The 14,061-nt window shown below is 43.1% G+C and overlaps 1 protein-coding gene across 1 annotated transcript; it reads right to left on the bottom strand.

Annotated features, from left to right (window-relative positions):
* Positions 1-3,414: 3,414 nt before the first annotated feature.
* T265_06984 (hypothetical protein) lies at positions 3,415-13,001 on the bottom strand (the record flags this gene model as incomplete). Its single annotated transcript, XM_009172401.1, has 8 exons — positions 3,415-3,608; positions 3,705-3,833; positions 6,721-6,909; positions 8,384-8,502; positions 9,558-9,718; positions 9,758-9,993; positions 12,736-12,742; positions 12,927-13,001. The coding sequence occupies 8 exons, from the start codon at positions 12,999-13,001 to the stop codon at positions 3,415-3,417; spliced, it is 1,110 nt and encodes a 369-aa protein (XP_009170665.1).
* Positions 13,002-14,061: the final 1,060 nt, after the last annotated feature.

Here is a 14,061-nt window from a genome sequence, read left to right as displayed (position 1 = left end):
CAGATAAACACGCTTTCACTTTTAATTTCGTGTCAACATGTAGGTCCAAATGAAAAAAATTACGTGTAGGAGGCAAAGCGGTGGAGCTCGGTCAGAACAGTCGATAGAAACATTTGTTGACCTGTTTTTGTTGTGCCTCAGTTCTCACAATTTAGTAGCAAAGATTGCCTGGTGTGACACGGGTGACTGGGACCCTAATGCAATAGTCAACTGCCGGATAGATGCTGTGAACTCACAGCAAGCGCAGTATACCATTTTCCGACTTCAGAACTTTTAATTCTGTAAAAAAAACTGACCGGAAAATCCCTGACCAATATGAAACAACACTGTCGTGTTAGCGATCCAGCGCACAAAATTACGATATTCAACAGGAAAACCGCAGTAGTGAACAAATGTGACTGTTTTGATAGCAACAGCTTTTGCGTATTATCTATCTAGGATTCCAGTCCACAGAATACAGGCCTGTTTGTATCTGCTTGATGTTCCCGATAATAAGGACATATTTTGCTGCTCTGGACTGTGTGAAGATTTCGTCCTGTAAATGAAGCCAATCTATGCTGAAAAGCCGAGAAGCACTGTACGGCTGTTTCATCCTTATTGAGAATCATCAGCAGTGCGCATCTCACGAAACTCCGGAGAGTCTCGAACCCGCGACTTCCTGGCTAGTAGTCTGAACGCTACCACTTTGAGCTATCACACTACCAACAATCTATAAGTAGCTCAGTGGAAGAATAAACTTTACCCGATGAGTGAAACTTCCATCTGGGAAGTCGTTGCCCGAGGAGCCAGTCAACACATGTGACCGCGTGATGTGGATCCCGTGATTGAAGGATGAGCGGTGCCCTATCCTGTCTTAGTGCGAGTTAACCACACTGCTGATCAAACACTCGTGGCCGAACGGTTAAGTGTTCAAACTACTAGCCGGGAGGTCGCGGGTTCGAGACTTTTCGGAGTTTCGAGAGATGCGCACTGCTGATGATTCCCAATAAGGATGAAACAGCTGTGCAGTGCTTCTCGGCCTTTCAGCATAGACTGGCTTCACTTACAGGACGAAATCTCCACAAAAATCCCAAATCTCCTCACACTACCAACTCTGAAATGTGTTCGCATCCGTCAATGAAAGCGTATTACGTTATATGGAAACTCAATGGCCATGTTCTGAGATTGGTGCATTAGGCCATCTATCCAGCTAGTTAGGTGTGTCCGTGTTGGAATGTAGCCATTACAAATTCTACCTCCAAACAGAACGAGGATCATAGTGGTCCCTTCTAAAGGGACCGACCGTGGGACGGTAGTTCATTGCTTGAGGGATGGTCTAAAGCTTGACTTTCAAACCAGAGTCGAGTAGATCTTAAGTCGACTAGTCAATCAAAATAATTCAGCTGTACCATCCTTTCGGCGCCCAACTGCCATGTCACCCGAGGGAAGAACGGGGGCCGAGATACTACCAGGTTGGCCGAGCGTAGACAGGAGAAGTCGAGAGGCAGAGGTCGGTTTCAAACCACGAATCTTGTGGTCAGTAAATTCGCGCTCTAATTACTTGGGCCATCCCGAATAATCAAGTTGTTGTATGACAGATTATTATATGCATTATATGCAGCATACAATGCGCCGTACATCTTTCGCCTGAAAGATTATTCCCCCACAATGAACGATAAAAATGGGATGTCACGAGGAGCCTTAATGTTCACTTGTTTCACAGCACCTCACTAACAAGAGTAGTTATGCACTGACTTTTATCGTGGCTCTTGAATTGATCTCCTTTTACTCGTCATTCACTGTTACGCCCTCGTTTGGGTTCTCCCCTAGATCGTCTTCATATTTATCAGCCACATAATACACCTACGATAGAGAGATTACTTGATAAACTAATATTGACATACTGATGTGAAAAAAGGACACCAGTAAGAAGACCATCTTTCACCTCATCGTCATGCACACCGATGGAATGCACAGTCGGTAGTTAAAACCGCTGAATTTAGCCTAAATTGTGGACAGTTAGGTGTTTTTCAATGCTTGCATCGTCAGTGTTATCGATCTGTAATTACTCTGATTAGCTTACCTGATTGCCAAACTTAAAATAGAATTACCAGTATATGATGAGACATGATTAGGCGGGATTTGCGAAACACTGACTTTTAGTTGAAAATGGTAAACGTGCGCGATAGCTGGGAGCATAGCAACCCACTACAAGCCTACCAAGAATGTATCGTTTGAGACGCACGTTCTGTACGAAGGTATACTCAGGGGAAAGCGACTAAGAGGGCCTGAGGTATGACCACCAACTTTGCGACAATACTATAACCCTTACATTAATAATCGTTGATAGATTGAGAATAACTGAGTAAAATTCTGCAGCTTCCGAAGTGAACCGATCGATCGTCATTTGAAATTCTGATCAGTTGTCCGTCTAATGACATGGACTAATCATCTGGTTTACCAGCCGCATGGTTGAGCTTTCGTCGGTCGCCTGAGCCCACACAACTTGTGAGAATTTATGCGTCTATCCGTAAATATAGACGCGCTGACGTGGAGCTCACGCGCTGTGGTAGATTTCATGGTTTCTTGCATTACATCAGGGCCATGGTACCCGGTCCAGCCGTTAATCTTATGCGGTGGTATGAAAACTGAACATCGGGACTTATCACTAGGGTTAAACTTTGCTTTTAAACGTAATCGCCCATTGTAACCCGACAGAAATGTGTTTTCACTCTTTACTTCTGTGGAATTTGCACATTCCGGTAAGTTTTGGGGTCAAAAGCGCCAACATTTCTGCGTATTTCATAGCTCTTCAGGGAGAGGTCCCGAGTTGAATGGGACAGACTGGGGGCTAATACAGGTCAAAACACTTGGTATTCGTTATCTGACTAAAGCTGTTCTGAGGCACACATAAAAAGTAACCTTCATTCCATCGTTTCAGAAGAGCTTGGTAAACAATCGGTAGTTTTTATTTGGGCAACGTTTCGCTTTTGACACAAAAGCTTCATCAGGCCAAGTGAACAGGTCAACAAATTGGCCAGGTTCTAAAACAGACGGGAAACTAACCAGTAAGTCCTCTTCGGATTATCACAGTTGATCGATTTTGTGTCGACTGACGGCTCTTGTCGGCTAGTGTGGTTGCCAAAATCTTGGATCGATGGGTTGAAGGAGTCTCAAATTATTTTCGTGAAGGAAACTACTCACAAGGTTGCTGAAAACTCTTCGAAAACCCACGACCGGTTTCGCCCTTCTTGAGGCTCATCAGGTAGGTGCAGTCCCCGAGTTTCCATTAACCTTATGGAAGAAGGGCGAAACCGGTCGTGGGCTGTCGAAGAGTTTTAAGCAACCTTGTGAGTAGTTTCCTTCATGAAAATATACTGCGATATCTCGAATATCGTACCAAGTGAAACATGAGGCGGCCTGTGTGCAGCACATTCAGTTGTAGAACATCATAAACGAGAGATTCAGTTGAGTCTCTTGTGAAAACCAAATTGATTTGAAAACGAGTGTGTATTTCTCGAGTCTCAAATTAGTTCTGATCGCTTTCTGTTGCTTAATCTTCCACTTCAGGGTGCCACTGGTAGATTTTCTTTGGTCTTCGTGGCCACGTGAATTTTGCGACAATTTAACTGGGGGAAGGGAGGTGGGTAAGGTTAGGTGGAATCCAGATAATGACTACTCTTCCCTCTGCTAATCGCACACCAACACGAGTTAGCTTGAGTGACCCAAGACCGATCTCCACACGCTTGCCAGTTCCACGCCTTCTATTCTGTTAACACTGGGATGCTTGGCGATTTCTGCCGCCTCGGCTATAACTCTCCATGACGTGGACCACCTCAAAACCTCAACATTTTCTGAATATATTTTGTGTCCCGTGTCCAGTTTTTAATTGACACTCAAAACTAATCTAGTGTGAAAATCTGAAGAGGACTTACTGCTTGGTTTCCCATCTGTCTTCTGGCCGATTTGGTGACGTGTTCACTTGACCTGATGAAGCTTTTGTGCCAAAAAACGAAACGCTGCCCAAATATAAAAACTACCGATTACTTACCCAGCTCTTCTGAAACGATGACTTCTCAATCGGTTCCAAACCTTTTCCAATTGACTGAAAACAATCGTCCCAATTTAATTGAAAAGGATGCCTATGAAGATGCAAAAAAACTTTCACAAAGGAAACTACTCACAAGGTTGCTGAAAATTCTTCGACAGCCCACGACCAGTTTCGCCTTTCTTGGGGGAGGTAGGCGCACTCCCCAAGTTTCCATCAACTTTTTGTAAAAAAACTTGTCTTTCAAAAAAAGAGCTGAAAACCGTTACTTTGCAAGGCGTGCAGTTTTAACTCTCCATGACGTGGACCACCTCAAAACCTCAACATTTTCTGAATATATTTTGTGTCCCGTGTCCAGTTTTTAATTGACACTCAAAACTAATCTAGTGTGAAAATCTGAAGAGGACTTACTGCTTGGTTTCCCATCTGTCTTCTGGCCGATTTGGTGACGTGTTCACTTGACCTGATGAAGCTTTTGTGCCAAAAAACGAAACGCTGCCCAAATATAAAAACTACCGATTACTTACCCAGCTCTTCTGAAACGATGACTTCTCAATCGGTTCCAAACCTTTTCCAATTGACTGAAAACAATCGTCCCAATTTAATTGAAAAGGATGCCTATGAAGATGCAAAAAAACTTTCACAAAGGAAACTACTCACAAGGTTGCTGAAAATCCTTCGACAGCCCACGACCAGTTTCGCCTTTCTTGGGGGAGGTAGGCGCACTCCCCAAGTTTCCATCAACTTTTTGTAAAAAAACTTGTCTTTCAAAAAAAGAGCTGAAAACCGTTACTTTGCAAGGCGTGCAGTTTGTCGCTGAAAGAAATATATTGCGATTTCACTTTTTCGTGATTTTTGCTTAGAACTTCATTATAGTGCTCAGTATGAGGACCAGTCACACGATCATCTAATTGCTAGCATCAAGCCGTCGAAAAAAGCTTCCTATGCAAACTGATGAAACTGTAAATTTCCGCACCATAGGCGTGGACAATAGGAGGATTCAGAATCTGAATCTTACTCAAACAAATACGGTGTATTCAATTCCTCGAAGCATGCTGAGGCTAGGTCAGATCGTCCTCCTCGCAAGTTAAGCTAATTCTCACCAGTTCTCAGGGGGTTCGTCTCTCAAAAGAACAATTTTTGGAAAGAGCGCTGCCAGTGGATTAGACCTCCATCTTATCAAGTTATCGCAGGTGATCTTACACGGAGGAATTCGCGAAGTAAGCGCTAGTTACAGGCCAACAGAAAATGGACATTCTGAACAATTAATATTTCTAATTGAGCTCTGAAGACGGTCGCCACTCTTTTCGGATTGTTTCCAAGCACTGTTTCTCCAATCGGATCTATGATGTCCGAACAGTTTTTCATCAGGCCATAAATTTCGTCACCACATGAGGACTACCAGAATGATATAGCCGTTCACCCAATAGCTACAACTACCGGTGAATGATTCACTTGGTTTGCTCTGACTGTTTTCACAATTTACTGTCGCAGCAAATGCACAAGAAGACAGGTTTTTAGCTCCTCACTTATATAGTAGGTGAGAAAATGTCTCGCCCTGGTCAAAAACGATTGGCGTCTGTAGTTGTGGCTTCTTCGACAACTAAATTAAGATGGCTGCGTTGCATACCTTATAAAATATGGCTACATTTTAACTTTCTCGCGAACTTTCACAGGCACTGATCTCCAACCATTTCAAGAACTGCACCCTGGTGGATATGCAATACCTTTTTCTTCCGGCCAAACTCTTATTAATCCTGCTTCTCTTACTGAAGTTATTGGAGTTCTCAAACAATACAGCACGTTTTTATACGCTTTTGAATGTCCTATCAGAAAAGGCTATTCACAAACGTGGCTATAGTGCTAAATTCGGACCACTATCGTCAGTGCGTAGGGCTACAGTGTTGTTCAACTTAATGCAAAAAACATAATGCACGTTGATAATTTGTTCGGAGAGTACGTTACTGTTGAACCATCGGTGCACCCAGAGCATCTGTTGGTTTGCCCACTTCCTACAGGCTGATAAGCTCTAAATTGCAACGCACGCTGATATTTCTCCCCCCTATGTTTTACTGTGCATAGAGTATGGAACCCCAACTCAAAACACCGATTTCATGCACTTTCTATACCACAGGAGAAGCTTTAGATCATCCTGAATGGTTTGCTACGTTTAATTGGTTATGTGACCATAACGCCATCAGGTTGAGTAGCGATTCTCATTGGCTTGCTTTCTGAGTATCTAGGAGTAGATAAAATGCAGTTCAACGCGACTGGCTCACAAAGTACCGTAACTAAACAAGCGTGAGATGTGTTTCAAGAGGTCTAAATGGATTCAACAGTCACTATGCAGCAGTCACTATGATGCAAAGCATGACGGCGCGTCCAGTTAGATTGCTGTGTTCCTTTCCCAGTCAAGAAATTGTGATTAGAAATCCTTTCTCCTGTCGGTAGAAGATTTATTTCGCTTCATTTCAAGGTTCCGCCGGTTGCGATTGAACTCTTTTGACGCCCCGTCACCTAGAGGCTCATGGTTGTGCACCTCACGAACCCGGTTATTGGGGAAGAATATCCCAGCTTACCCACATTGATGTGTGAAAAACTACTTGGGGTAGAGTGTTCGACGCCATCTCCCTTAGTTTGGATGACTTTTGCATCCTTCCGGGTGGTTCGGTGCATGATGAAGGTCATCTCACCAGGTGCAATGTCCTTCGAATATAGTATGCCTTCGTATTGCGTAGAAACTCGTCCGAATCGCTTGATGTGGTTCATAATTTCACGGGTACTGCAATACAAGCGACTGCTTAGGTTTTTCACGAACAAGGCAGCAACGATAACCATGTATTCTTCAACCGTAGCGGTGCCAAGAGCAATTGTGACCATCACTTGGGGGGGATAGGAAGGAATCACCAACATGCCTCAACATGGAGTAGATTCCGTCAGTTCTGTGCAAATAAAACGTTTTACTGATAACAGTTTAGTAGTGTAAACTAAATGTCCTCTACCTGAGCAAAAGTAAGCAGGTGTTGTGGCAGCAGTTACATACAAAGGGTTCTAGCCTAGCAACATCATTTATTTTCACGCAGGGGATTCGGCGTGTCTGTACACCAGGACAGCATCACACATCAAGATAATGAACATCAATATCAGTACCCAAAAATTGACGAATAAATGAATAACGAGCAATTTTCCCCGACGAGCAAACCATAATCGAACTCAAGTGTGCAATGATGGTGGCCGACAGCTGAAGATACTTCCAGGAGGTGTAAAATTTGTTATCTCGTTCTAACTACTTCAGTTTTATGTAAACAGATTCTGACTCTGTCATTGCTACAACTTAGTTGCTACTAGCCATTGGAGTGGATCCGAGTAAAGGAAATGACATGAAAAAACCGGCATCAGGTTCAATGACAAATATCCGACCAATTTGCTCCACGTATCTAGCCACCCAAATATCGTGATATTTTATATAGATTTTACATTAAGTAACTAGATATCAGTGGCAGCTTCCATAAACTACTTCTCGAAAAGTGAGGATTCTCCGTTTTCATGACGTCCTCGTGTGAAAGTTTTTAGTGCCTTCCGAAAAAATTCATTGACATGACAAATTGTCCAGTCGAATGAAGAGCAGCCAGAGTGCATCACGATAACATTAACGCATTTGAGCATTGCACACCCTCACCGCCACTTTCGCCAGAAGGCGAATTGGGGTAGTTCTAACAGGGAGAGCAGGTATCAGAACCTCATCCCTCAAATATCGACAACTTATCAGGGTTTCGCTCATGCCCGGAGCACAATGAACCTAGCGCCTTTGTGGGAGCGGAAAACATTCTTGCATAGCGCATGAAATTCGATTCCTTTTTTAAGAAAAAAGACAATCAGAATTTTGCAAAAACAACGTTAAATTATGTAAATGCGCAAAAAAAACAGGTAGACTGCTGGGAGATATAATGGAAAACAGGGGGTTGAAATCGCAACGCACGGAACAAAGGATGATGATTTTTATAAACTTCAGCAGAAGGATGATAACTTCATTAACCTTAAGTTTCCCTAAAGATGGAAACTACTGCTGTATTTATGTGCAAAAATTTTCTTCAGGTGTCTAGTTTTTTCACACAACTCTAAAAACTAGCTTCATTATTAATTATCTTATCGGTAAGTTGAGAGGATAGCCAAAAGAATGCGGTTTTACGTTAGGCAGCGTGAAAAAAGACTGCTTCTTGTCCGTTATTTTCTGCAAGGTCAGGCCAGTGATTTCCACCATTCTTGAAATCCAAATGAAAAAGTGGATAATTACTGTTCAGCTGTAACACCTTTTCGGTGCCTAGTTTCAAGGTCACCCAAAAGAAGCTGAGATACTGCCAGGTTGCCCAAGTCTAGACCAGAGCGGTCGAGATGCGGTGGTCGGATTTGAACCATGGACTTTCCGGTCAGTAAGTTCGCTGTTAACCTCGGAGCCATCCGAACGAACGAGTTTGCTGTAATTAAAAATCACTGGTAATAGGGCCTTAATTATTCGAGAGAATCCGTGGTGAGTTAGCTCGTGTACAGTAGCTGCCAAAGTTGCCGAACTTGTGGTTAGGTTGGTATCTATATGTACATGCAGAATTACAGCATGTCTCTTGACCTTTCGACATGTTTTTTTTCTCGAACGTGATCAAGTCAAAAACTAAGTTGAGGCGAACGCGTTGGCAAACATCCCAGATTTTAGAAAGACACGAACTGAGATTGACAAACGCGTTGTGCGGATTGAGGATACAGCGATAGGTGCGTTGGTGTTAGTTGGCACTGGTGGTTTCACGGAAATTTTCAGGGACTGTGGCTAGTCAAAACGGGCTAGTTTGAGTGGTCAGTGGTTTTTGTCGGATTCATTCAGCTCAGAATCATGGAACAGGGATTACAGTGTAAGACGGATTCATAGTAAGCACAGAGTCATCGGTCGGTGCAGAGCAGAAACAGGTAGCAGGCCACAGCTAAATAAAGGGTGACAGCTGGTTGTCACAGCTGGTTGTTTCAGGTATCTTAGGAGTTGAAGGCCGTGACCTGATTACTAAATGATATATTCTCACAGGTAAAAAAACAACCAAAGGAAAGTGGGCTGATCGATGTAACATCAGAGCGTGTGGTGTTGCACGTTTTTTGCCAGACATCCAATTGTATATTTTATTACCAAAGAAGTCAGAATGCATAAATGTCTCCAATTTTTTCGCACTGCCGCTGTTGTTCATAGTTCCGAATAATGAAATACGGTGATGGAAGGGCTTGGTAAACAATTGGTATTTTTTTGTTTGGGCAACTTCTTGCTTTTGATGCAAAAGGTCAAGTGAGCAGGTTTTAAGGCAGACGGAGAACCAAACAGTAAGACATCTTCATATTAAAGCACTAGATCAGTGTTGAGTGTTAAGTAACGGCTCTTGTTGGTTAGTATGGTTGCCAAAATCTTTCTTTGATGGGTTGAGGGAGTCTAAAATTAGTTCCGATCGAGTTTGGCCCTTTAACCTTCCACTTCAGGGTGCTTCAGTTGATGATTCACCGCGGGTGCCATCGGTAAATCTCGTTGGGGGGTGGGGAAGTTGGGGGAGGGAAGGTGGACGAGGTCAATCGGAATTCAGCTGATGACAACTCCTGATAACGTGTCAGCTCGACTGGGTCAAAACAGTTCTCCACACGCTTGCCAGTTCGGTGCCCTCCATTCTGTTAACAATGGAGTGTTTGGCCATCAATCTCTGTGACGTGGACCATAGTCCTCGCGTCAATATTTTCTAAGTCTATTTTATGTTCCGTGTTCAATGTATGTTCCTTAAGTGCCGAATTTTTCAGTGCCGCTCGATAATCATCCGCATTTCTCGACTTCCTGTTTATTTTTCTCCTGCGCTTTCCCATTGTGGTGTGAAGTTCCCTGACTCTTTGTCCTACAGAGACCTTAATACAGTCGTTACCCTTAATTTCATGTATGAGCCAAGTGGAATCTTGATTTCAGTTGACAAAAAGTGGGACTTTTGGAGGGCAAAGGTCAGTATGTGGAATCTTGGACTGAGAAACTTAGGAGCAAAAGATATCTTACGTCTGGCTGAAGTCAGTGAATTCAGGAAGGGTGGTATGCCAGCTAGGCTACCCAACGTGGTTGTTCTCGTCACATTTATGCACTCGAACTGTGCCCATCAGTCGTTACAACTCCACCTAACAGTATAATACTTGAAAAACATTCATGCCAATATTGAGGAAGTGTCTCGACTTCTACAATTGGGCAGAGATTGATTCTGTGTAGACGTTCAAAAGGCTTCGGGGGTAAACTGGTGGAATGGCGTGTGCCTAAGTGTGACGTCATCCCTGGCAACTCAGTTGGTACGGCTCCCGTTGGTTGAGGTGAAAACACGCCTCAACATTTTCTAAATCTACTCTGTGTCCCGTGTCCAGTACATGTACCGCCATTGCCGAATTTTTCAAGATGTTTGTATTCCGGCGGTGTCAATGATAAGAACACCATTTGACTTTCCAACAAGTGATTGGTCATTTGAAATAACATTTCTGCTTGCATTAGTGCAACGATGTAAAAGGCAGCACTTATTGGGCGATGAGTGTAACCGTCAACGTAGATTGTCATAATCATTCGGCTACATTTGTAGTGGTTAACGGCCCTATGGAGTCTCTAGTGAACAGAACAAATTACTAATGTAAGCCAGACACAAAGTCACAAGGAGAAAATCCAAGTAAATATTGACTCACAGTTCAAAATATGAGATTCCGCAGTTCCGTATTCCGTTGAACCACCACACCAGGAAAAGTTCTATCTTCCTGGTATTTCAGACCTCCGGTGATCGCAGTATTAATCCGCAAGTGTGCATAGATTAGTTTAGTGTTTGTAGCTTAAATGTTTGTTCACGTCTGGAGTTAGTAGTAGCCAATTATAGTCAACCAGCAGTCACCAGAACAGTCACTTAGCAAAAGTCTCAAAGTCACGTTGGACTTAAAACGCGGGCGGTTGCGGTTGTATTTCAGTAAAACAAACTTTTGTACCGTGGTGTGACTGATATTGATAGGGAAAAGGAAGATGATACTAAGCATGAAAAATAGCACTTTACAAGTGCTACACATTTTCGCGATAAACTATTTCAGCTGCAGGTTTTTAGTTACTTCTTGGAAAGTAGTTGACTTCACTTGGTGGAATGTTTTCAAGACTAGTTTAGGACGGCAAAACTCATGAGTGTGCAGGAGTCTTTCAACGGTTGCTGGTCCTTTCTCCTGGTCGCTGAATTGCAAACTTCTCGGGGCGACGTAGTCAGTACGGGACGTTTGTGTATTTATATTCGTTTCTGTTCATACATATTCACCAGGTACCATGCATATTGCATAATATGCTTTATCATTTATATATTCACCAACGTGAATTTACTTCTGGGGATGATGATGAACTTCGTTTGCCTACTGGGCGCTTGGATTCCATCTTAATAGCGGCGCACCTGGCGACCACATTCTTAAAACAGCTCGGTAAACAGGCAATTCTGTACAATACACCGCACGTACGTAGCAATACTATTGATACATTTAACTTACCAGTGGTTGGTATAAGGGAAACAACAGTGTAGCAGAATCTTTATTATGATGTAAATTTTCCACCTTTTTGTCATCTAATGTCAACGGTGCTTGGGATCAATGACTCGCTGTCCTCTGCTACAAGATAACCTGAAGGGGCTAAGATTTTGTGCATTAAGGTGGATTGCACATGTCACGAAACAGTTTGCCAACAAAAATGACACTGGTTGAAAAAGCGCTTGATCAGGTTTACAAACGAACGTTTGGGGCTCGAGTATCCCAGTAGTTAACATTACGGTCTTCTCTCTCGATATGCTTGTTTCAAACCCTTCACAGGCTACTCCAAGTTGGCTGCCGGCCGCCATCTTGAAAATCTTGTGCTTTCTGAAACTATCCCGAAGTTGTCGAGTAACGACAATTCTTACATTTCGGTCATTCAGGTACAACAAAAATGGAGGCTTGTTTTTCGCTGGTCCGATAAGAACAACGTTTCCTAGGATGATGGATTTGTCACGCTCTTGATGAATTACACATTTGTAGCTGAATCTGAATCTGTAGTTGAATCTGAAACTACTGACGGTGAAAAAAAGATCAACGGTTTTCTATGCACTCGATGGATCCGCTCGTCAACCACCGGGTATAGAGTGTTTTCACTGAAAGTTGGAAATATTCTACCTATTCACTCCCTTATTGACTAGCTCAGCGGCTTGCGCAGGCCTTCGTTCCCATGAAGTGATGCACTGGTGCGATAACGAATAAGCTTAAATCAGTGAGCTAGGAGAGAAGAGACGCAAACAGCTGTGCAACCCACTTACGATACTACTGGATACACAGATGCTGAGTAGTATTAAGTGTAACTATCGTGTCTAGGTGGCTCTGTAGTTTACTTTAGAGCTTGTGTCTACTCGCCAACAAAAATGCAACTTCAATGCAAGTGAAGATTTACGCCTTGCTCCGCGTATGCCGTAAATGCTATAAATACGGTCAAATTGTACCTTGCTGCTGGCGATTGTGCATTACCAACATGCAGCTGGCCGCGGCATGAGCGATTTCATCAATCTCGATGTTCCCACGATAGTTCTACCGCGAAATTACTGCGTGATAGACTACAGTTAGTGGGGTACATTTATCGCTTACTTTCTGCCACAAGGTAGGCATGATGAGATGAAAAAACCTACGTGCGACCTGTAATGAGCAAGTAAACGGGATTTGAATAAAGATGAACATTTCTAAGAGTACACTGCAAACTAAATGTTGGTAGCATTTGTAGATCAGATTCTCGCTCATTCAATACATGTGGAAGAAAATCACCAAAAACGAAATCCCTAGTAGAACATCAGTTTGACGGAAACTCAGGGAGTGCGTCTACCTGATGAGACCCAAGAAGGGCGAAATCGGTCGTGAACTGTCGAAGAGTTTTCAGCAATCTTGTGAGTAGTTTCATTTATGAAATCCCTAGATATTTTGGGTTAACCCAAATCCGCTATGATAGTGAGTACGCATTTGTGATCCTGTGTGAGGTAAAAAGATTAAGACCAGTGAGTTCGGTTCTGTCCTTGTCACGAGATCGGACCTAAGAACGCAAAATTTATCGGAGAGGTGAAGCACAAATATCACTTTCGTAGTATTACGGTCAATCGGTTGAAACACGTTACACTCCACTTAACGAAACTGTAGCGAAACTGACGTTTAATAATAATAATAGTAATAATAATAATAATAAGTGTTCAACTGTAGCACCCTTTCGGTGCCTAGCTGCCATGCCACACGAAGGAGGCACGAGGGCTGGGATACTGCCAGGTTGCCCAGGCCTAGACAGGGGAAGTCGAGAGGCAGAGGTAGGATTCGAACCACGGACCTTTGGGTCAGTAAATTCGCGCTCCAACTACTTGGTCCATCTCGCCCCCAATTGGTGTTTACAGCTGATGTGTATGTTTCACCTTCATGAGTAAATCGATTGCTTATCACTTATCAGCGATTGCACACATAGCACTGTCAAACCGCATGGCTGTACTACCAAAGCTGTGCACAAGTTTGATTTAAGTGGACTGTGGAATTAGCGAATGAGTCAGTCTGGTTCGAGATTATCCTGTGATCCATGAAGACGGGGTACTTTATATGGGCGGAGGCATTCCAGATGGAATAACCATGAAGTACTTAATATACGTCAATGTTGTTTTAGCCGACATATATAAGTGATATTCCAGTGTCTAACTACCGTGTGATATTTCTGCCGATATGCAGTCAGATGTGTCTGTCACGCGTATAAACATACACTCCAGTATAAGTCATATCGGAGCCCGTCTTGCAAACTGTGCCGAATGCGTCTTTTCATGTAAACCGTAATTAGTATCCTACTCACTCACTCACATACGTTTGCATATAAATCCCTGAAACCATGCATAAAATGCCTTCCTTCTGCAGGAAGGTTATCGGTAAGATACTGACATTTCAGTTGCCAACATGAAAGAACTGTCTTACAATCCGATTGAGACGTTTCCTTC

The sequence above is a fragment of the Opisthorchis viverrini genome (genome assembly GCF_000715545.1).
Source record: "Opisthorchis viverrini unplaced genomic scaffold opera_v5_153, whole genome shotgun sequence".
In the NCBI taxonomy this organism is placed as follows: Eukaryota; Metazoa; Platyhelminthes; class Trematoda; order Opisthorchiida; family Opisthorchiidae; genus Opisthorchis; species Opisthorchis viverrini.
This window is presented reverse-complemented; position numbering and strand designations above follow the sequence as displayed.